Source organism: Lissotriton helveticus, chromosome 12, assembly GCF_964261635.1.
Source record: "Lissotriton helveticus chromosome 12, aLisHel1.1, whole genome shotgun sequence".
Taxonomy (NCBI): Eukaryota; Metazoa; Chordata; class Amphibia; order Caudata; family Salamandridae; genus Lissotriton; species Lissotriton helveticus.
This window is the reverse complement of record NC_136073.1, coordinates 454,276,016-454,300,751: the sequence shown is the minus strand read 5'-3', so window position 1 is coordinate 454,300,751 and position 24,736 is coordinate 454,276,016. Positions and strand designations below refer to the sequence as shown.

Genomic DNA, 24,736 nt, shown 5'->3' with positions numbered 1-24,736 from the left:
CATCTGGCTTCTTTACTGAGCAACGCTGTTTCCATGTTCTGTGGATTGCCTTTTATTACTTCCAACACAGTCCATGTGAAATCATGTTTTTCTTTGTGGCAATGTTGCACCAACTTTGTGGTCAGTTTGCCCGCCTTGATGGTACTAAGGTGTTCCTGAATGCGCACCTTGATTTTTCTTGTGGTCAGGCCAAAGTATTGGAGACCACAGCAGCATAGCAGTCTATATACCACATGCGTGGTGTTGCAGTTGCTAAAGTTGTTAAAAAACCATACTCTCCCTGTACTCAAGGTCACACTGTTGCTTTTTTTAGTGAGGGGGCAAACCGAACATGTCCCACAGGGATAATGTCCCTTGGGCAAAGTGGACAGATCTCTTTTGTGTGGTACCGGGGTGCGGGTATGGACTAGTTTGTCTTTAAGGTTAGTTGCTCTCTTAAAGGCAAACCGTGGTGGTGGCATACGGAAGTCTTTAGTGGATAGTAAGTTCCAGTGTTTTCTGATAGACTGCCTAATTTTTGTTGCCATGGGGTCAAATGTCATAACCACCGGGAGGCAGTCTCTTTTTTCTTTCCTTGTGTGTTCCAGCAGGGCACTCCTGGGTGTATTCAGCGCCCTTTTTCTAGCGTTCTTCATGACTTTACTCGGGTAACTGCGCTGTACGAGTTTTTTTGTAAGATCTTGTGATTGCTCCAGGAAACCACTCGTACTGGAGCAGTTCCTCCTGTACCTCAGGAATTGGCCCACAGGGAGGTTGTCACGAAGGGCTCTGGGATGATACGAATTATACAAGAGGAGTGAATTCCTATCAGTTGGCTTCTGGTGGACCCTGGTGCTCAGGCCACCCTCCAGTCCCGTCTCAATGTCAAGGTCCAAATAGACCGCACTGGTGCGGCTGTAGGTCCACGTGAATTTTAGGCTCTCATCTTGCAAGTTGAGCCATCTCAGGAACTCCCCTAGGGATTCTTCAGTGCCCGCCCAGATGCAGAGCACATCGTCTATATATCGCTTCCAGAGGCAAATGTGCCGCTGGAAGGGGTTGGTATCAGGATAGACGATGTGCTCCTCAAATCTACCCACATAGATGCATGCCAGGCTGGGGGCCATTGTGGCCCCCATCGATGTTCCAGAGGTTTGTAGGTAGATCTGGTCCTTGTATCCGAAATAGTTCCTTGTGAGTGCGAGCTCAACGCATTCCATGATGAATGATTGGGGCGCATCATAGGGCCACTCGAGGTCCCCCAGTGCGCGTGCTGCTGCCACCAGCGTTGCGTCCTGGGGGATACTCGTGTACAAGGACTCAATATCGATGGTTACAAGGAACTGGTTGCTTGAGTCATAAGGGGTATTTTCTAGAATATTCAGCACGTCCGTGGTATCCTTAACAAAGGACCGTTGGTTGATCACCGACTCCCGCAGGAAGTAGTCCGCAAATTGTGAAAGCGGCTCCAGCACAGATTGAATCCCCGACACGATGGGCCTGCCGGGCGGGGGGCGGGTCGGCTTATGAATCTTTGGTAAGATATAGAAGGCTGGAGTCCTGGGGGTGTTGTTCACCAGGAACTCCGCTTCTTTTACCGAGATCCATTTGTTGATTTTGGCTTTATTGACCATTTCTCTTGTGGTATCAAGCAATTGATCTACCGGGTCTTTACTCAGGGGTTTGTAATTGGTGCGGACACTCAACAGGCGGAGCACCTCTGTCTCGTAATCCTGGGTATTGAGTACCACCACCGCACCCCCTTTGTCAGCTGACTTGATTGTCAACGCGAGGTTTTTTTCTAGACCTCTTATCGCCTCCCAGTCCTCCTTAGTCATATTTGAATGTTGAGAATGTTCCTGGGATTTCTCAAACTTCTCAATATCATTAAGGACTCTTTCCTCGAAGACAGACACTTCAGGGCCCACAGCGGATCCAGCCGGACAAAAAGTAGATGGTCTCTTCAGATTGGTACCTCGGAACGAATTGATGTCTTGTTCGTTCTCCTTGTGAGCGAAGAATTTCTTGAGCTTGATTTTTCTCAACGTTTCGTGAAATTCCACGCGACATTTAAACGAGTCATGTTTAGGGGTGGGTACAAACCCTAGTCCTTTATTTAGTACCCTTTCTTCACTAGGTGTCAAGATATGGTCTGATAAATTGACTACAATGCTCTCGTTTAGTTGTCCGTTCGTCCCCGGCTGCGGGTCACTCTGGGTGAGAATGTCTGCCATTGGGGTGTCGAGCTGCCTCTCCCTCGGCCTCCAACCACAACAGGGGGAGGGGTGCCACAGGGCGAGGCCGAGGGAGAGGCAGCTCGACACCCCAATGGCAGACATTCTCACCCAGAGTGACCCGCAGCCGGGGACGAACGGACAACTAAACGAGAGCATTGTAGTCAATTTATCAGACCATATCTTGACACCTAGTGAAGAAAGGGTACTAAATAAAGGACTAGGGTTTGTACCCACCCCTAAACATGACTCGTTTAAATGTCGCGTGGAATTTCACGAAACTTTGAGAAAAATCAAGCTCAAGAAATTCTTCGCTCACAAGGAGAACGAACAAGACATCAATTCGTTCCGAGGTACCAATCTGAAGAGACCATCTACTTTTTGTCCGGCTGGATCCTCTGTGGGCCCTGAAGTGTCTGTCTTCGAGGAAAGAGTCCTTAATGATATTGAGAAGTTTGAGAAATCCCAGGAACATTCTCAACATTCAAATATGACTAAGGAGGACTGGGAGGCGATAAGAGGTCTAGAAAAAAACCTCGCGTTGACAATCAACTCAGCTGACAAAGGGGGTGCGGTGGTGGTACTCAATACCCAGGATTACGAGACAGAGGTGCTCCGCCTGTTGAGTATCCGCACCAATTACAAACCCCTGAGTAAAGACCCGGTAGATCAATTGCTTGATACCATAAGAGAAATGGTCAATAAAGCCAAAATCAACAAATGGATCTCGGTAAAAGAAGCGGAGTTCCTGGTGAACAACACCCCCAGGACTCCAGCCTTCTATATCTTACCAAAGATTCATAAGCCGACCCGCCCCCCGCCCGGCAGGCCCATCGTGTCGGGGATTCAATCTGTGCTGGAGCCGCTTTCACAATTTGCGGACTACTTCCTGTGGGAGTCGGTGATCAACCAACGGTCCTTTGTTAAGGATACCACCGACGTGCTGAATATTCTAGAAAATACCCCTTATGACTCAAGCAACCAGTTCCTTGTAACCATCGATATTGAGTCCTTGTACACGAGTATCCCCCAGGACGCAACGCTGGTGGCAGCAGCACGCGCACTGGGGGACCTCGAGTGGCCCTATGATGCGCCCCAATCATTCATCATGGAATGCGTTGAGCTCGCACTCACAAGGAACTATTTCGGATACAAGGACCAGATCTACCTACAAACCTCTGGAACATCGATGGGGGCCACAATGGCCCCCAGCCTGGCATGCATCTATGTGGGTAGATTTGAGGAGCACATCGTCTATCCTGATACCAACCCCTTCCAGCGGCACATTTGCCTCTGGAAGCGATATATAGACGATGTGCTCTGCATCTGGGCGGGCACTGAAGAATCCCTAGGGGAGTTCCTGAGATGGCTCAACTTGCAAGATGAGAGCCTAAAATTCACGTGGACCTACAGCCGCACCAGTGCGGTCTATTTGGACCTTGACATTGAGACGGGACTGGAGGGTGGCCTGAGCACCAGGGTCCACCAGAAGCCAACTGATAGGAATTCACTCCTCTTGTATAATTCGTATCATCCCAGAGCCCTTGGTGACAACCTCCCTGTGGGCCAATTCCTGAGGTACAGGAGGAACTGCTCCAGTACGAGTGGTTTCCTGGAGCAATCACAAGATCTTACAAAAAAACTCGTACAGCGCAGTTACCCGAGTAAAGTCGTGAAGAACGCTAGAAAAAGGGCACTGAATACACCCAGGAGTGCCCTGCTGGAACACACAAGGAAAGAAAAAAGAGACTGCCTCCCGGTGGTTATGACATTTGACCCCATGGCAACAAAAATTAGGCAGTCTATCAGAAAACACTGGGACTTACTATCCACTAAAGACTTCCGTATGCCACCACCACGGTTTGCCTTTAAGAGAGCAACTAACCTTAAAGACAAACTAGTCCATACCCGCACCCCGGTACCACACAAAAGAGATCTGTCCACTTTGCCCAAGGGACATTATCCCTGTGGGACATGTTCGGTTTGCCCCCTCACTAAAAAAAGCAACAGTGTGACCTTGAGTACAGGGAGAGTATGGTTTTTTAACAACTTTAGCAACTGCAACACCACGCATGTGGTATATAGACTGCTATGCTGCTGTGGTCTCCAATACTTTGGCCTGACCACAAGAAAAAAAATCAAGGTGCGCATTCAGGAACACCTTAGTACCATCAAGGCGGGCAAACTGACCACAAAGTTGGTGCAACATTGCCACAAAGAAAAACATGATTTCACATGGACTGTGTTGGAAGTAATAAAAGGCAATCCACAGAACATGGAAACAGCGTTGCTCAGTAAAGAAGCCAGATGGATATACAGAGAACGCAGTGACAGTGTAGGGCTGAACGAAATCCTTGAGTGGAACCGAGTGAAATAGACACTTAAGGGTGAGCTAGCTGTAAATGACTCCCATTTTTTGGTAAGTGCTCCTTGTTGATCAACCGCTACTCTTGAGGGCGTTTGATGCTGCCCAAATAATGTGCCTGGTGTGCTCTGTCATGGATGAACTTGCATGGTACTTGACCATGTTATGGGGGAATGAGAGACAGTGGGATACCATCTAGACCCTGCCTCTTGAGGTATCTATACCTCTTATCCGATGAGTTTTAGTTATAACATCTAAATCACAGCTAAATTGGCTAATATATGTGCCTTGATGTGCCTGTAGACATCCAAGGTGGAAATTTGCGGTAATTGCTAAGATATTTATATTCCTGCCATAGGTCTAATTTTTGGACCAATTGCCTGATGTTGTGCGTTGCGTGTCTAGCGCTAATGTTTGCCGCGGACGCGGGTGTAACTAGTGCTACATAGGAGACATGTTGATGAGAGAGCGCAACATGTTAGTCTATACACAAAATGCAAAATAAGAATTGTTTTCATTCTAAGGTTGCGCCACTATCATTTATTGATGGATCCACAGACGACCTCCTCGAGGTATCTTTGGCAAAGAGTAAAAAATAAAAAATATAAAATATAAAATACATCTCCGATATGTATAAATATGTTAGTCAGTACTGTGATTGTGTATAAGTATTTCCCGGCTTTCTGGAGGTAGTTGTTGGCACCAGGGTAATTGAATGTAAGCATTAGGCATAGGATTTTGCCGTTCTAAGATGGCGCCACCGGCCCACACTGGAGCGCCTGCATATGCGCATGCGCGTTCTACCACCTGACCGGACTCTGCCGGGAAGCTTAAAAACAAACGCCGGCTCGAGCGCGGCGTTCCTGGGATGAGATACGGTCCTGGTTCCTAACCGTACGGTGAGGAGTGGGGGCTAGTAGACGGCTGCATTAAGCTGTAATTACTAACAAGCAGTCACTTTGAGCAACACGCTACTACTCAGCTGGGGGCAACTAGACATAATGACGCACATAATGTTTTGGATGTCCAATGCCTCACGTATTGATAACGGGGAACCAGGCATCATGATATATGCGGTCGGGGGTTGAAATGCGCCCTCGCCTATTTGTTTAAATGCGCGAGTAGGGTTGTCACGGCTCTCATACCCTCAAAACGACAGAAATCGACACTGATGCGCAATTGTGTTGTATAAGGCTTGGCAGTTCTATAATGCCCTAAGTTGAAACGCGCCATTGCTTATTTGTCTAAATGCGTGAGTAGGGTTGTCACGACTCTCATGCCCTCAAAACGATAGAAATTGACCCTGATGTTCATTGTCGGTGTATAAGGCGTGGCAGCTCTATAATGTCCTTTTTCATTCCCTATAGATTGCTACTTCAATCGTTTTTAAACGAGTCAAAGCGTGATTGGGTCAGCCGGTATGAGTTGCCCATGCTGGCCAGGGGTAATTATATTTAAAAATGTATAATCATATGCTTTCAACCATTACTCTGATGTGGAAACCTATGAATCTATATTGACTACAGGGCATGTCTCTGGTTTTTATTTGTGTCTCAATGCAATAGTGTCCAGAAAGGATGTTCAAAAAATTGGTGCAGTGACCGAGTGTTCAATACCCTGATGAATCTGCCGAAACTAATGGGGCAGTGAAACATGTCGGTATCAGGTACTGGTAGGCGACATTAAGCTACCAACCTTTGTTTTAATTCTTCAGCTCACACTGAAACGAAGAATAAAGTGATTGAGTGGGTGTGGCTGTTGATTTTATGTCACTCTGTCCTTTATGAGTTAATGTTGTTATACTCTTTATGTTGCACCTTTACACGCATTTCAGTTTATGTGTTGTATCTATTCTGTTTTCTTTTCGGATTGGAAGGCAACCGATGATGAGAAAGGGGCATTGAGTTGGTAACATCCGCCAACATCCCCGAGGGTGTTTGCCCGTGAGGTGCCTTCCTCTCCACCACACATTTTTCCCTCCTAAGGTGTGTACACATGTGGTGAAGTGTGGATAGATGTACTGTCAGTATAGAAGGCAGACATTTGTTGGACATCACGCTGGACACTTCTTGAATTGAGACCGTAGTATTTAATTTTTTGGAACAATAGAATGAGTGGGGACAATCAGACATTAGAGGAGTGATACCGCACTGCGATAGATAGCAGGGGTCTACCTCGGTATGTAAACAAAGAATACAACCTGAGTGATGTGTACTCATGTCTTTGAAATGTAATAATCGCCCCAGGTATAGGGATCTTGTTGTTGATTGACTGTCTAGAGTGGAGGGCGATCCCTTATATACCTTTCCAGATCCCTCTTGGCTCCTTTTTGCTATTGCTTGTGTAGAACGGCGGCTCAGCCGTGAGAGTCTAAAAATTAAAACTTTTTATCTTAAGAGACGTGCCCATGAGATAGTCATTAGCTCGGTCCTTGTGGCCTTGCCGTTTCCCTTGATTGGGTTTGGTTGCATATATACAGAATTACCTCTTCACATCTCCAGGGGTAGAATCATTTTCCTATCCCCATCCATAGGAGATACTGGTGTGTTTTTCCAAACCCTCTGTGTTGTTTGATAGTATCGGTACAAATGGATAAGAACTGCCTGGCCTTCTCGGAAGAGCAGATCTCGGCTATTTTGTCGGGCCCTTCGTTGATGTTAGGGGCTCCACTACGGGGATCCGTATCCGTGAGAGAGGAGTGGGAAAAATTATCCACATTAAAGAAAAAACAGGTCCGAATAGCATTGCATGGTGCATTGATGACAGAGTATTACACGGCGGGGGTAGCACCACCTAGCCTCATAGTCAGGATTGAGCCGCGTATTTTCCTGGATGACGAAAAATTCCGCACGGATTGGAGTTTCATTGCCAATAAGTGCACCAGGGACTGGCTCATCCTCATCATTAGCACTGCCCAGCGACTGAGCGAGGAGCTCCTGAAGGAGATCCTCGACTTGGAAGAGAAAATCTCAAAAGATACCACGTTAGTGGATAGCAAGGAGCACTTGCAAAAAATCCAGGACGACCTTGTTGATTATAAAAACTATATGGTCAACCAGAAGATAAAAGGGTTGACAAAGAACTTAGAAAGATACACCCACAAGTGGGCTTTCCCTTATGTGAAGGAAGAATACTATCAACAAGCACCTGCCCCACAGAACACCAACAGCAGATACAGAGGTAGGGGAGGGAGACAACAGCAGAGACGTACACCAAACAACTGGACCTTTGATAACACCTCGAGTGAGGAAGAGGAAGAACCCCAGCAAAACAGTAGGGTGCGGTTTAACCAGCAAAACCGCCAGACAGAAGATTTGGGTGCATTATTACGTGCTTTTTTAGAGCAGGGCCAGAGATCCAACCACAACAGGGGGAGGGGTGCCACAGGGCGAGGCCGAGGGAGAGGCAGCTCGACACCCCAATGGCAGACATTCTCACCCAGAGTGACCCGCAGCCGGGGACGAACGGACAACTAAACGAGAGCATTGTAGTCAATTTATCAGACCATATCTTGACACCTAGTGAAGAAAGGGTACTAAATAAAGGACTAGGGTTTGTACCCACCCCTAAACATGACTCGTTTAAATGTCGCCTGGAATTTCACGAAACGTTGAGAAAAATCAAGCTCAAGAAATTCTTCGCTCACAAGGAGAACGAACAAGACATCAATTCGTTCCGAGGTACCAATCTGAAGAGACCATCTACTTTTTGTCCGGCTGGATCCGCTGTGGGCCCTGAAGTGTCTGTCTTCGAGGAAAGAGTCCTTAATGATATTGAGAAGTTTGAGAAATCCCAGGAACATTCTCAACATTCAGATATGACTAAGGAGGACTGGGAGGCGATAAGAGGTCTAGAAAAAAAACTCGCGTTGACAATCAAGTCAGCTGACAAAGGGGGTGCGGTGGTGGTACTCAATACCCAGGATTACAAAACAGAGGTGCTACGCCTGTTGAGTGTCCGCACCAATTACAAACCCCTGAGTAAAGACCCGGTAGATCAATTGCTTGATACCATAAGAGAAATGGTCAATAAAGCCAAAATCAACAAATGGATCTCGGTAAAAGAAGCGGAGTTCCTGGTGAACAACACCCCCAGGACTCCAGCCTTCTATATCTTACCAAAGATTCATAAGCCGACCCGCCCCCCGCCCGGCAGGCCCATCGTGTCGGGGATTCAATCTGTGCTGGAGCCACTTTCACAATTTGCGGACTACTTCCTGCGGGAGTCGGTGATCAACCAACGGTCCTTTGTTAAGGATACCACCGACGTGCTGAATATTCTAGAAAATACCCCTTATGACTCAAGCAACCAGTTCCTTGTAACCATCGATATTGAGTCCTTGTACACGAGTATCCCCCAGGACGCAATGCTGGTGGCAGCAGCACGCGCACTGGGGGACCTCGAGTGGCCCTATGATGCGCCCCAATCATTCATCATGGAATGCGTTGAGCTCGCACTCACAAGGAACTATTTCGGATACAAGGACCAGATCTACCTACAAACCTCTGGAACATCGATGGGGGCCACAATGGCCCCCAGCCTGGCATGCATCTATGTGGGTAGATTTGAGGAGCACATCGTCTATCCTGATACCAACCCCTTCCAGCGGCACATTTGCCTCTGGAAGCGATATATAGACGATGTGCTCTGCATCTGGGCGGGCACTGAAGAATCCCTAGGGGAGTTCCTGAGATGGCTCAACTTGCAAGATGAGAGCCTAAAATTCACGTGGACCTACAGCCGCACCAGTGCGGTCTATTTGGACCTTGACATTGAGATGGGACTGGAGGGTGGCCTGAGCACCAGGGTCCACCAGAAGCCAACTGATAGAAATTCACTCCTCTTGTATAATTCGTATCATCCCAGAGCCCTTCGTGACAACCTCCCTGTGGGCCAATTCCTGAGGTACAGGAGGAACTGCTCCAGTACGAGTGGTTTCCTGGAGCAATCACAAGATCTTACAAAAAAACTCGTACAGCGCAGTTACCCGAGTAAAGTCGTGAAGAACGCTAGAAAAAGGGCACTGAATACACCCAGGAGTGCCCTGCTGGAACACACAAGGAAAGAAAAAAGAGACTGCCTCCCGGTGGTTATGACATTTGACCCCATGGCAACAAAAATTAGGCAGTCTATCAGAAAACACTGGGACTTACTATCCACTAAAGACTTCCGTATGCCACCACCACGGTTTGCCTTTAAGAGAGCAACTAACCTTAAAGACAAACTAGTCCATACCCGCACCCCGGTACCACACAAAAGAGATCTGTCCACTTTGCCCAAGGGACATTATCCCTGTGGGACATGTTCGGTTTGCCCCCTCACTAAAAAAAGCAACAGTGTGACCTTGAGTACAGGGAGAGTATGGTTTTTTAACAACTTTAGCAACTGCAACACCACGCATGTGGTATATAGACTGCTATGCTGCTGTGGTCTCCAATACTTTGGCCTGACCACAAGAAAAATCAAGGTGCGCATTCAGGAACACCTTAGTACCATCAAGGCGGGCAAACTGACCACAAAGTTGGTGCAACATTGCCACAAAGAAAAACATGATTTCACATGGACTGTGTTGGAAGTAATAAAAGGCAATCCACAGAACATGGAAACAGCGTTGCTCAGTAAAGAAGCCAGATGGATATACAGAGAACGCAGTGACAGTGTAGGGCTGAACGAAATCCTTGAGTGGAACCGAGTGAAATAGACACTTAAGGGTGAGCTAGCTGTAAATAACTCCCATTTTTTGGTAAGTGCTCCTTGTTGATCAACCGCTACTCTTGAGGACGTTTGATGCTGCCCAAATAATGTGCCTGGTGTGCTCTGTCATGGATGAACTTGCATGGTACTTGACCATGTTATGGGGGAATGAGAGACAGTGGGATACCATCTAGACCCTGCCTCATGAGGTATCTATACCTCTTATCCGATGAGTTTTAGTTATAACATCTAAATCACAGCTAAATTGGCTAATATATGTGCCTTGATGTGCCTGTAGACATCCAAGGTGGAAATTTGCGGTAATTGCTCAGATATTTATATTCCTGCCATAGGTCTCATTTTTGGACCAATTGCCTGATGTTGTGCGTTGCGTGTCTAGCGCTAATGTTTGCCGCGGACGCGGGTGTAACTAGTGCTACATAGGAGACATGTTGATGAGAGAGCGCAACATGTTAGTCTATACACAAAATGCAAAATAAGAATTGTTTTCATTCTAAGGTTGCGCCACTATCATTTATTGATGGATCCACAGACGACCTCCTCGAGGTATCTTTGGCAAAGAGTAAAAAATAAAAAATATAAAATATAAAATACATCTCCGATATGTATAAATATGTTAGTCAGTACTGTGATTGTGTATAAGTATTTCCCGGCTTTCTGGAGGTAGTTGTTGGCACCAGGGTAATTGAATGTAAGCATTAGGCATAGGATTTTGCCGTTCTAAGATGGCGCCACCGGCCCACACTGGAGCGCCTGCATATGCGCATGCGCGTTCTACCACCTGACCGGACTCTGCCGGGAAGCTTAAAAACAAACGCCGGCTCGAGCGCGGCGTTCCTGGGATGAGATACGGTCCTGGTTCCTAACCGTACGGTGAGGAGTGGGGGCTAGTAGACGGCTGCATTAAGCTGTAATTACTAACGAGCAGTCAATTTGAGCAACACGCTACTACTCAGCTGGGGGCAACTAGACATAATGACGCACATAATGTTTTGGATGTCCAATGCCTCACGTATTGATAACGGGGAACCAGGCATCATGATATATGCAGTCGGGGGGTTGAAATGCGCCCTCGCCTATTTGTTTAAATGCGCGAGTAGGGTTGTCACGGCTCTCATACCCTCAAAACGACAGAAATCGACACTGATGCGCAATTGTGTTGTATTAGGCTTGGCAGTTCTATAATGCCCTAAGTTGAAACGCGCCATTGCTTATTTGTCTAAATGCGCGAGTAGGGTTGTCACGACTCTCATGCCCTCAAAACGATAGAAATTGACCCTGATGTTCATTGTCGGTGTATAAGGCGTGGCAGCTCTATAATGTCCTTTTTCATTCCCTATAGATTGCTACTTCAATCGTTTTTAAACGAGTCAAAGCGCGATTGGGTCAGCCGGTATGAGTTGCCCATGCTGGCCAGGGGTAATTATAATTAAAAATGTATAATCATATGCTTTCAACCATTACTCTGATGTGGAAACCTATGAATCTATATTGACTACAGGGCATGTCTCTGGTTTTTATTTGTGTCTCAATGCAATAGTGTCCAGAAAGGATGTTCAAAAAATTGGTGCAGTGACCGAGTGTTCAATACCCTGATGAATCTGCCGAAACTAATGGGGCAGTGAAACATGTCGGTATCAGGTACTGGTAGGCGACATTAAGCTACCAACCTTTGTTTTAATTCTTCAGCTCACACTGAAACGAAGAATAAAGTGATTGAGTGGGTGTGGCTGTTGATTTTATGTCACTCTGTCCTTTATGAGTTAATGTTGTTATACTCTTTATTTTTCACCTTTACACGCATTTCAGTTTATGTGTTGTATCTATTCTGTTTTCTTTTCGGATTGGAAGGCAACCGATGATGAGAAAGGGGCATTGAGTTGGTAACATCCGCCAACATCCCCGAGGGTGTTCGCCCGTGAGGTGCCTTCCTCTCCACCACACATTTTTCCCTCCTAAGGTGTGTACACATGTGGTGAAGTGTGGATAGATGTACTGTCAGTATAGAAGGCAGACATTTGTTGGACATCACGCTGGACACTTCTTGAATTGAGACCGTAGTATTTAATTTTTTGGAACAATAGAATGAGTGGGGACAATCAGACATTAGAGGCGTGATACCGCACTGTGATAGATAGCAGGGGTCTACCTCGGTATGTAAACTAAGAATACAACCTGAGTGATGTGTACTCATGTCTTTGAAATGTAATAATCGCCCCAGGTATAGGGATCTTGTTGTTGATTGACATTAATTCTGAAGCCAAACAAGGACCCTAAGAAGTGTGAGTCCTATAGACCAATCTCTTTGCTGAATTGCGATTATAAGAACAAGTTACTTACCTTCGGTAACGCTTTTTCTGGTGGATGCAGCATCTGCCTGTGGATTCCTCACCTTGTGAATATCCCCCTGCGTCAGCAACATTCGGAAATTCTTTGTGTAGCTTTGCGCCGACGTGCACGACGTCACAGAAGCACGGCATCGCGCGCGACTCCGCTGACGTCACCGACTCCATAATAGGCCCACGTCGGCGTGATGACATCAGTTCTGCCCTTTTTTCCGTGCCTTCGATGCACACGGATGGACCGACAACAGTAGATATATATACACAGTGTACACATTACAAAATACACACACAGTGTGAAGACAATATATGCAAAACACAATATTTCTGCAAATAATACATATACGTTAAAACATTGCCATAATCTTAGGTATAGAAGAGTAGACAACGGGGAGGCGGGTGGGCATGTGAGGAATCCACAGGCAGATACTGTATCCACCAGAAAAAGCATTACCGAAGGTAAGTAACTTGTTCTACTGATGGATACATCTGCCAGTGGATTCCTCACCTTGTGAATAGAGTCCCACAGCAGTCCCCACTCCCGGAGGAGGGTGTCCACTCTCCTATACCTGAAAATCCTGGAGGACAGAACGTGCAAAGTGGCCGTCCTTCCTAACTTTGGAATCCAAGCAGTAATGCTTCGCGAAAGTGTGGAGGGAGGCTCAAGTTGCCGCTCTACAAATGTCCTCTATAGTTACACCCCTAGACAAAGCAGATGTAGCAGACCTTGCTCTAGTAGAGTGAGCTCTCAAACCTTCAGGAGGTTTCTTACCTGCCAGAGAGTAGCATATCTTGATACACAAGACAATCCATCTTGATATTGTGCGCCGCCTTGCCTCTTCTTGCTCCAACAAAACCCACAAAGAGCTGGTCATCCACTCTGAACTCTCTGGTTCTGTCCAGGTAGAAGCTCACCACCCTCGTAGGGTCCAAGCGGTGAAGTCTCTCCTCCTCCTTGGAAGGGTGAGGGGGAGGATAGAAGGTAGGAAGGGTAACGGACTGCCGTTATCACCGTGGCCACCGATGGTGGTTGGTGGAAGGGCTTTCCTTGCGACAGATTGGCGTCCACGCTCCACCAAGACAGATCTGCCGCAGTTTCTCTGGAGATCCTGATCGACTCCCTGAGATCTCCGTTGTGCTGATAACACTGCCTGCGGAGGAACCACTGGAGTGCCCTCATGTGCCAGCGTGCATGGTTGACCAGCAGAATGCAGGAAGCCACCAGACCGAGCAGACGAAGAACCTTCAGGACTGGAACGACCGCTCCATTGTAAAATAAAGGAATCATTTCCTGTATGTTGAGAATCCTTTGAGGAGGAGGGAATGCACGACATACAGTTGTGCCCAGTACAGCACCTATGAACAGGTTGTGCTGGGAGGGCACCAGGTGAGATTTGGGTACATTTATTGGAAAACCCAACCTGTACAACAACTGAGTTGTGACTTGCAGATGATGGAACACTTTCTCTGGAGATTCCGCTTTGATCAGCCAATCGTCCAGATAAGGGAATACTGGAATCCCTGACCTTCTGAGATGTGCAGCCACCATAGCCATCACCTTGGTGAAGACTCGAGGTGCAGTAGTAGGACCAAACGGAAGGACCGTAAACTGGTAGTGTTGCGAACCCACTGTGAAACGGAGATACTTCCTGTGCGACTTCAGGATAGGGATGTGAAAATACGCATCCTGCAAGTCGATTGACACCATCCAGTCTTCTTCCAGCAGGGCTTGAAGAACCTGTGCAAGGGTGAGCATCTTGAACTTCTCCTGCTTCAGAAAAAGGTTCAAGACTCTGAGATCCAGGATTGGACGAAGTCTGCCATCCGTCTTGGGGATCAGGAAATACCGGGAGTAGCATCCCTGACCCCTTTCCTGCTCCGGAACCACCTCTATCGCACCTTTTCTTAACAACGCCAGGACTTCCTCCTGCAGGAGCAGAAGGTGGTCCTCCGTACAATACCCTTGGCAAGGAGGGTAATTTGGGGGAAATTCCCAAAAGGGAAGAGCATACCCATTCTCTACGAGATTGAGAACCCAAAGGTCTGATGTGACCGATTCCCAATCCCGCAGAAAATAGGCAAGCCGGCCCCCAACAGGATGGAAGGGAGTAACCACCTTAGGCAGAAAAGCAGCCCTGGTCCTGAGTACCATTCGTTCAGCCTGAATGGTCAAGAATGGGGGCTTTGAACTAAGAGCTTGATGCTCACTTACCCTCCTTGCCGAGGTAATTGCAATCAGGAAGACCGTTTTAAAAGACAACAGTCTCAAGGAACACTTGTGTAAAGGTTCTAAAGGAGAACCCATCCGGAAAGTAAGTACAAGGTTCAAGTCCCATTGAGGCACAATAAAGGGTTGTAGGAGGAAATGTATTTGTAAGGCCTTTTAGAAACCTCAAAACCACAGGAGATTTAAATAAAGACGGCTGATCCGGCAAACAGAGAAATGCCGACAAAACCGAAAGATAACCTTTGACTGTAGCTGCAGCAAACCCTTGCTGAGCCAAAGAAAGCGCAAACTTAAGTATGTCAGATAAACGAGCCCTCAAAGGATTGATGGACTTCTCTCCACACCAAGAAACAAATTTAGACCACCTATAAGAGTAGATAGACTTGGTGGAGTCACGCCAGGCCGATAAAATGACATCCACCACATCATGTGGGAGAGAAAAGGAATTCAGGTTGCCCCCTTCAATCTCCAGGCATGAAGGTGTAAGGACTGGAGGAGGGGGTGTAGAACCTGCCCCTCCATCTGAGAAAGGAGGTCTGCCCTGAGAGGGAGACGGAGCGGAGGGCATGAGGAGAGGTGGAGAAGATCCGTGTACCACACCCATCTTGGCCAATCCGGGGCGATCAATATCACTTGGGCCCAGTCTTGGTGTATCTTTCTTAGAACCCGAGGAATCAAGGGTATGGGAGGGAATGCGTAAAGGAGTCGTGAGTCCCAACTCAACTGAAATGCATCCCCCAACGCTCCCTGCATCGGATACTAGAGGCTGCAGAATAACGGGCAGTGAGCGTTCTCCTGAGTGGCGAACAGTCCACCTGAGGGGTCCCGCACGCCCGAAAGACGTGACGAACTACCTCTGGATGAAGCCTCCACTCGTGGTCGGCTGAGAACTGCCAGCTGAGATTGTCTGCACGTACGTTTAGAACTCCAGCCAGATGATTTGCCATCAGACAAATATGATGGTCCTGAACCCAGGACCAGAGACGCAGAGCCTCTCTGCAGAGAGACTACGACCTCACTCCTCCCTGCTTGTTGACATACCACATCGCGGTAGTGTTGTCCGTCAGGACTTGAACCGACTGACCGCGAAGGGAAGGGAGGAAGGCCTAGAGCGGCAGACATATCGCCCGCAACTCCAGAAGGTTGATGTGAAGCAACCTTTCCTCTGGAGACCAAAGACCCTTGATCTCCAGATCCCCAGATGAGCACCCCACCCTAGAGTGGATGCATCCGTTATCACCGTGGCCACCGATGGTGGTAGGTGGAAGGGCTTTCCTTGAGACAGATTGCCCTCCACGCTCCACCAAGACAGATCTGCCGCAGTTTCTCTGGAGATCCTGATCAACTCCCTGAGATCTCCGTTGTGCTGATACCACTGCCTGCGGAGGAACCACTGGAGTGCCCTCATGTGCCAGCGTGCATGGTTGACCAGCAGAATGCAGGAAGCCACCAGACCGAGCAGACGAAGAACCTTCAGGACTGGAACAACCGCTCCATTGTAAAATAGAGGAATCATTTCCTGTATGTTGAGAATCCTTTGAGGAGGAGGGAATGCACGACATACAGTTGTGCCCAGTACAGCACCTATGAACAGGTTGCGCTGGGAGGGCACCAGGTGAGATTTGGGTACATTTATTGAAAAACCCAACCTGTACAACAACTGAGTTGTGACTTGCAGATGATGGAGCACTTTCTCTGGAGATTCCGCTTTGATCAGCCAATCGTCCAGATAAGGGAATACTGGAATCCCTGGCCTTCTGAGATGTGCAACCACCATAGCCATCACCTTGGTGAAGACTTGAGGTGCAGTAGTAGGACCAAACGGAAGGACCGCAAACTGGTAGTGTTGCGAACCCACCGTGAAACGGAGATACTTCCTGTGCGACTTCAGAATAGAGATGTGAAAATACGCATCCTGCAAGTCTCTCGACACCATCCAGTCTTCTTCCAGCAGGGCTTGAAGAACCTGTGCAAGGGTGAGCATCTTGAACTTCTCCTGCTTCAGAAAAAGGTTCAAGACCCTGAGATCCAGGATTGGACGAAGTCTGCCATCTGTCTTGGTGATCAGGAAATACCGGGAGTAGCATCCCTGACCCCTTTCCTGCTCCGGAACCACCTCTATCGCACCTTTTCTTAACAACGCCAGGACTTCCTCCTGCAGGAGCAGAAGGTGGTCCTCCGTACAATACCCTTGGCAAGGAGGGTAAATTGGGGGGAAATTCCCAAAAGGGAAGAGCATACCCATTCTCTACGAGATTGAGAACCCAAAGGTCCGATGTGACCGATTCCCAATCCCGCAGAAAATAGGTAAGCCGGCCCCCTACAGGACACGCATGATCCGGAATGCGGATCTAGGGCTGCTCTGCTGTTGTAGGAGGGGGTTGGGTAGAGGAAGAGGAAGAGGAGGATGCCCGCCCCTGTAGGATTTGTACAACGGATTTTACTGTTGCTGCTGCTGCTGTGACTGCTTGTAGGGAGGAAAAGAAGATCTTCCAAAGCCCATATGCCTTTTGCTCACAGATCCTCTAGTCTGCAACCCCAAAGACCTGGCTGTTGCCCTGCTGTCTTTGAACCTCTCCAATGCAGCATCAGCCTTTTTACCAAAAAGGCCTGAGCCATCAACGGGCAAATCCATCAAAGCAGCCTGAACATCTGCAGAGAACTCGGAAGTCTTCAACCAGGCAGCTCTTCTGGTGGCATTCGAAGATCCCATGACCCTAGCCACTGAATCTGCTGTGTCCATACCGCTCTGTATGACCTGCCGAGCAGCAGCCTGAGGGTCAGCAAGCACCTCATTAAAATCTTTTCTGTCCTCTCTAGGAAGTTTAGGAGTCAATTGCTTTACAGTATCCATCAAGGCATGGATATAACGACCCAGGAGGCAAGTGGCATTCGTAGACTTGAGAGCCATACTCGCTGAAGAAAAAACTTTTTTTGCAGATTGATCCTGTCTTTTTGAATCCTTATCACCAGGTACCTGGGGAAAAGCAGCCCCCAGATTTTTAGAGCAGGCTGTCTGTACCACAAAACTCTCTGGTAAAGGATGAGAGGACAAAAAGTCTGGGTCCCCAGGAGCCACTCTATAACGGCTTGCAACAGCCTTAGAAACCGCAGGAGCCATAAGAGGTCTACTCCACACCTCCAGGATAGGATCTGTTAAGGCATCATTAAAAGGAAGCATAGGCTCAACCACAGATGAAGGAGAATGTAGGACTTCAGTCAAAATATTTGATTTATACCCCGCAGTGGGCAGAGTCAAATTCAGTAGATCCGCTGCTTTCTTGATAACCACATGGTAGGGAGCCACATCTTTAGAAGGAGCATCCGATACCGAGGCTAAATCCCAATCAGGGGACAGTTCCAGTCCACTTGCCTCCCTTAAATCATCAAAATAATCCTCCGACTCTTGAAGCTCTCCTCTTCAAGTTTAGCTTCTCTATACCTCTGCTCCTCCAAAAGGCGCTGAGCTTCACGCCTCGACCTCCCCTTCCGGAGCGACGTCGTCAGTTCCGGAATCGACTCCGAAGGAGCTAGAGCCAGCGTCGAACACGGAGCCAGAGCCGGCGTCGAACACAGAGCCGGAGCCGACGTCGAACTCCGAGTCGGAAGATCATGCCGAAGTTCTCGAGGTCGGTCCGGAGCTGGTGACGAAGGTATCGGTGTCGAAGACCTCGGCGGTGCCGAGAGATGCCAAGGCGGTGTCGGCGCCGGCATATGCGGCAAGAACGGAGCCGGAGCATAAGCTTGGGGAACATCCAAATTGTATGCCAACGGACCCATGGGACCAGCCGGTGCTCCAGAGGGGTACATGGCTCTCGCATAAACACCATACTTGGCATTTAAAAACTGAGAAGGGTCTTGTCCTGGACCCGGAAAAAGAGGATACAAACTCACCGGCTGCTCTCGAGGAGGCTGCACTGGAATCGACTCTTCTTGTTCCTCGGGATAGTGAGCCAGAGTTGTCGAGCCCTGAGGAACGGAAACCTCTTCCTCCTCCTGAACTGGAGGATCAGACGGAGCCGGAGAGGGATTTGACACCAGAGCCGGTAAATGTTCCGGCAACTCCACAGGCGAGGCCTCACCTTCCGGATCCCATACTGGAGAAGGAGATACAATATCCTTTCGATGCCTTCTACCAGGCGACTTCGTTCTCGAATCCGACTCTGTTCCTGAATGGTGCCTTGAACCATGCTTCCTCTTCTTATGCTTCTTTTTCGTTGATCTGGAAGCATGTCCCGATGACGACTTCGAAGCTGATCTCGATCGATACCTCGACCTTGACCGCCTCGCTTGCGACCTCGAACTCTTCTTGGCCGCTTTTCCTCTTAATTTGGCAACCAGGAGCTTCGCCTCACGTTCACGAAGGGCTTTTGCATTCATCTTCCTACAGGAATGACAACCCTGGACATCGTGATCCGAACTCAGTCACCACATGCAGTCATCTTGCGGGTCCGTGATAGACATCATCTTCCCGCATTCACCACACGGCTTTAAACCAGTCTTCTTAGTCGGCATCACGACAGGAGACAGAAACACTGGAAAAGACACAGAAACCACAATAGTAACAAAGTTACTATCAACGCTACAGAGGATCCCTCGAAAACCGTTACCGTCGACGACACGGAAAAAAGGGAACTGATGTCATCACGCCGACGTGGGCCTATTATGGAGCCAGTGATGTCAGCAGAGCCGCGCGCAATGCCGTGCTTCTTTGACGTCTTCCACATCGGTGCAAAGCTACAAAAAGAATTTCTGAATGTTGCTGACGCAGGGGGATATTCACATGGTGAGGAACCCACTGGCAGAGGTACCCATCAGAAAATCTATGCACAGGTTCTTGCAAAGTCAGTGATTGGCCCCTTGGTTCAGGCCCACCAAAAGGGTTTCATTTAGGGCCGTCAGCTTCACGACTTAACACACAAACTGATAGGTGCAATTGACATAGCTTCAGTAAACAACATTCTCATTTCTGTTTTCACTTTTGACACGGCTAAAGCTTTTAATAGAGTTAGCTGGCCTTTTATCCACTACATGATGTATCAATTTAGCTTAGGCAAGAGGTTTGCTAATGCTATCAGTGCCATATATAAGACTCCTTCTGCCATGTCTTGGTTAATGGGTCCCTTATTAAATAAATTACCATAAAGCATGGGGATAGACAGGGGTGTCCCCTCTCCCCTTTGCTTTTTGATTTATTAATGGAACCCCTAGCATGTAAAATTAGGTGGAATCAAAACATTTTGTCATTTGAGTGGAATGGAAGGGTGAAAAAAGTGGTACTTTATGCCGATGAACTGATGGTTTTTACAAGGGATTGCTCTGACTCCGCTCCTGTGCTAGAACATCTGTTGGTCGATTTTGGGGAAGTCTCTGGTTGCCAAATTAATGCACTGAAAACCGAGATTATGTCCTGAAATTCTCAAATAAATAATCCCTTAATAAAGCAAGAGATTAGATATGTTGGGATACAGATGTTATGTTATGTTAAATATATTTACTATAGCGCTCAACTCACTCAGGGGCATCTCGGTGTTGTGCAGAAGCAGGGATCGGAGCAGAACGATGAAATTAGAATAGGTGGGATTTGAGAAGTTTCGTAGATTTGCAGTAGTTCGAGCATGTACGAACATAAAGTGGCAGCTTGTTCCAGTAGTGGGGAGCAAGATAGGAAAAAGCCTTTTCTCCACTACGAGTCAGATGAATGTGAGATACACATTATAAGGCTTTGTCACAGTATCTAAGGCAGAGTCATGGGGTGTAAGTTTCGATTTTTTGTTGCAGATATAACAGGCCTTATCCTTTTAGGGTGTTATAGGTAAGGCAACAGATCTTAAAACAGGACCTTTTCTTCATTGGAAGCCTGTGCAGTTCTCTCAGCAACGGTGCTGAGGACGTGGCTGACGGGCGGTTGAGAGCAAGCCTGGCAGCAATATTTTGGACTACCTGGAGTTTGGCTACTAAGGTCTCATGGACATCCACAAAAAGGGTGTTGCCCTAGTCCAATCAACTTATTACCAAGGCTTGTACTAAAGTCTTATGGGCGGGTGTTGGGCGGTAGGGGAATATTCTGCGCAGAAGGCGCATATTATAAAAGCAAACTCCTGAGGTTGTCAAAATGTGCTCTTTCATTGTGAGAGCTTGGTCAAATTTCATGCCCAGGTTTTTTACGTCTTGTTTGGGCATAGGAGTGATGCCCAGTTGTTGAGGCCACCAATCGTTTGCCCAAATAGAAGCTGCTTTCCCAAACAGCATAATCTCCGTCTTGTCTGTGTTCACTGGAGATCATTTCTGTTCATCCACTCCGAGATGGCTACATGCCCAGGGTGAAACGGTTTTTGACTGCTATCGAGTCCTGGTCGAAAGTAAACAACAGCTGGGTGTCATCCGCATATGAGATTATTTTGAAGCTGAAACACTTGGCAATCCTGGCAAGGGGAGCCATAAAGATATTAAACAGAGTGGGGCTCAGGCAGGAACCCTACGGGACACTCTTGTCCAGGATAGTCTTAGGGGAAGAATATGGGCCCAAGATGACAGATTGATGTCTCTGTTCCAAGAAATGCTGGAGCTATTTTAATGCAAGGCCCTGAATGCTGATCTCTCGCAGCCTATCCAGCAGCCTATTATAAGAGACTGTGTCAAAGGCTGCTGAGAGATGTAACATGCATTACTGAGTTACCTGAGTCCAGCCCACTGCACAGGGAATCAGTCACAGCCAGGAGTGCCGTTTCCTTGCTATAGCAAAGTCAAAAACCAGATTGGGAGGACTCTATGATGTGATTGGTTTCAAGGTAGGTAACTAGTTGTTTGTTAATTAGGTTTTTAACGTAATTTGCCCAGTAGAGAGAGCAAGCATATGGGCCAGTAATTGGCCCGAATTTTGGTCCGGGGAGGGTTTTTTAGGATCGGACGAACACATCTCGTCTTCCACTCAGATGGGATGGAGCCAGATTTCACCAAACAGTTAAAGAGTTCTAGGACCGTTGGGGTGAGATAGTTGGCCAATAGAGCTATTTGGGTGGACAGATGTCCTGAGGGGAACCGGATTTGGCTGTCATCAAGGAGCTACAGATTACCTCCAAAGTGAAGGGCGTGAGCTGTTCAAAATATAGGGTTAACCCAAGACCTTACTAAGTTGGCCCAGGTAAACCTTGATAAAAAAAATGAAAGAGGCTAAGGCTCTGCTAAGGCTCTGGGGGTGCCTACCACTCTCAATTATAGGTTGTTCAAACTTGGTGAAGATGTCAATCCTCCCAAAATGTACATTTATCTTTGATGTGATCCTGCTGATGTTTAATTCCGAAGCTTTACAATCTGTACAAGGAGATAGTTCAAATTTTATTTGGTCCTGTAAAGGAGTGAGGATCACCTTGAACAAACTAAGAAGGTCGAAATTAGAAGGCGGCATCACTAGGTCGGATTTCCGCTTCTACTGTTGGGCCTTTCAGTTAAAAAACATCAGATCTCGTTTTGGCAATTCAGCTTATTTTTCCTCATGCCTTCTAGCCATGATAAAAAATTTACCTTTTGGTGGTGAGGGTTCCTTTTTTAATGCTGCAATCCAAAAATGTAAGAAAGTCAAACTACAGACTTTTAGAGCAGCTAGTGAGCTTTGGTACCAGATCAAAAGAACTTTGAAGATCCCATACTGCAGTCCTGATGCTCTGATCTGGAATTCCCCAGGGGCCCCAAATTGTCTACAGGATAAACTGGCTATCCCTCTGCTGGAAGAAGGAATACGTAAATGGGGACAGTTATTGTCGGACAACAAATTAGTCTCCTGGGAGCTCCTGGACACTATCATGAACCAAAAAGTGTCTAGGTTTAAGTTTTATCAACTATCGAGCTGAGCACATGGTCTAGGTAAAGACGGGGAAGGTAATGAAGAATGCAAAAATAAACGTTTGGGGCCTCTTCATCAGTGTAAGGTGGTCTCTTGGTGGTACTGGACTCTGGAAGAGGGGGATTTGTCGCCATCATCTTTGGAGGAGTCCTGGGGGCGTGACCTGCCATCGTCTGACATCACACACTTACGGCAAGTATCGATGCTCACTTTATGGTCAGTTGTCAGTCAGTTGTCAAAGCCACTCCATTAAGAATAAATCATTTGTTTATAGTCCACAGAGCATACTGAACCAGTCAAAGGCTATCAAAACCTAGAGCTGAAGGAACCAAATGTTGCCTAAAATGTGCCGCGGCGAATGCTGATGATACACATATGTTTTGGCAGTGTCCTCAGATCCAGGTCTTCTGGGATGACATTTAATAAGTTGATTTCTGAAATTTTAGGAAAGTTGATCGATCTAAGTCTTGCTTTAGTTTTTTTTGGTATCCAGCCAGGGGAGCGGCCACAAGTTAAATTTACAAAACAGCCTGTACAATTATTATTTGTTCTAATCTTAATTGGAAGAAGAGAGAATTGTTTAAAAGGGGTTTCCTCCTTGCCCCCAGTACTCCTGGACTGGATTAACTCTGTTAAAAGAGTCAACAGCCTGGATCGCAGATGTCGTTTACAAAAAAAAGCTAGATTTTGGGATGCTTGGGAGGAGTGGGCCGAAGAAACTATTTAGTTACCACAAACCCAAAGGTCCAATGATTATGTAATAAGTAATACCATGGCAGGTTGGAGGGGGTAATCTCAGGCTGCTACTTTCCCTTCTGCACACCTGGTTGTCTTGAGAATGGCTTTAGGAGGACCATTGACAGGGCTGGAAAATCTTATGCTGATGATCCCTTCTCCTGTCGGGACCACTTTCGATCCCTTACCTCGTAAAGACAAACTTACATATTGGTGAATGAGGACTGAAAAGGAAAAAAACAAATAAAATAAATAAAAATAATTTTTCACTTTCTCCATAACAAAAGCAACAAACATCCAATGGCATGTCAGTTGTATTTTGAGAAATTTTTCTCCACGTTTCTCCCAAATGAGCTTTAAAATGCTTGGAATTATGATCTCAGATGGCTTAACAGCACACTGTGTAACGTGGGAAAGCTGATGATGAACTTTATTAGGGCATAATTTTGTTACAGCAGAGCAATGATTAGTGCCCTCAAATTCCATTTTGTAATAGGACTTACTATGGAACCAATTTAAAAAAACATCTCTTCTCATTTAAACCTGCTTACCCATAAAGAGTTCTTGAGCAATTTAATCAGTTAACATTCAGCTGAGATGAGGGAGTGTTTAAAGAAACGCTAGCACCATTGTAGAAATAGACACATATGAAATTGTACGTAAATATCAGGAGTTGGACCTGAGAGGATAAGAACAATGGCTGTGAAAACGCAGCTATTTAGCTATTTCTATGTGGATGAAACATAATTACTTTTGTAATTGCCAGTATCATGAATACTACTTGCAACAAATAAACTCTCTGCTGTACTTGTCTGTAGGAACCCCACAACTGTCTTTCTGGATATGCTCGATACAATTTAATACATTTAGATGGCAATAAGGCATGATTTTTCATGATATATTGGTCTGTTCTATCTGAAAAACATTTCATGCATTAAAATTCAAAACTTTATTAATGAAACATGTCAAGACCACACATAAAAAATAACTCCTGTAATCTGTTTCATATTTACTTTACCCATTTTATGAGAAGACTGCTCTTTCTCTGCTGGGGAGCCTCTATTTTCCACCAGCTCCATTATGGTTTCGCTTTCACTGTGCAGTGATACATCCTCCATGGGTTGCTCTGACATTCTTGGTTCTGCGTGTTCAAGATTCATTTTTGGTTCTGCAAAGCACAAATGGTATATCTCAATTAATGTAAGGACTCATTAAAAGGCTTTTCCTTAAACACCCTATGTGGGAAGGGTATGCCCAGACGTGGGTCCCGTGCTCACTAAGCCACTGGAGTCAAGC

At 46.9% G+C, this 24,736-nt stretch overlaps 1 protein-coding gene across 5 annotated transcripts in view; it reads right to left on the bottom strand.

Moving 5' to 3' along the window:
- The window catches only part of DNAAF1 (dynein axonemal assembly factor 1), a 504,693-nt gene that overhangs the window by 346,888 nt on the left and 133,069 nt on the right, over positions 1-24,736 (bottom strand). For 4 of the 5 annotated variants that reach the window (XM_078669123.1, XM_078669125.1, XM_078669124.1 and 1 more), the window contains one exon: positions 24,459-24,608. The exons of the other annotated variant lie outside the window; for it this stretch is intronic. In XM_078669123.1, coding sequence (XP_078525249.1) covers positions 24,459-24,608 — 150 coding nt within the window. The remainder of the gene's footprint in view (positions 1-24,458; positions 24,609-24,736) is intronic. 5 annotated transcript variants of the gene reach the window in all.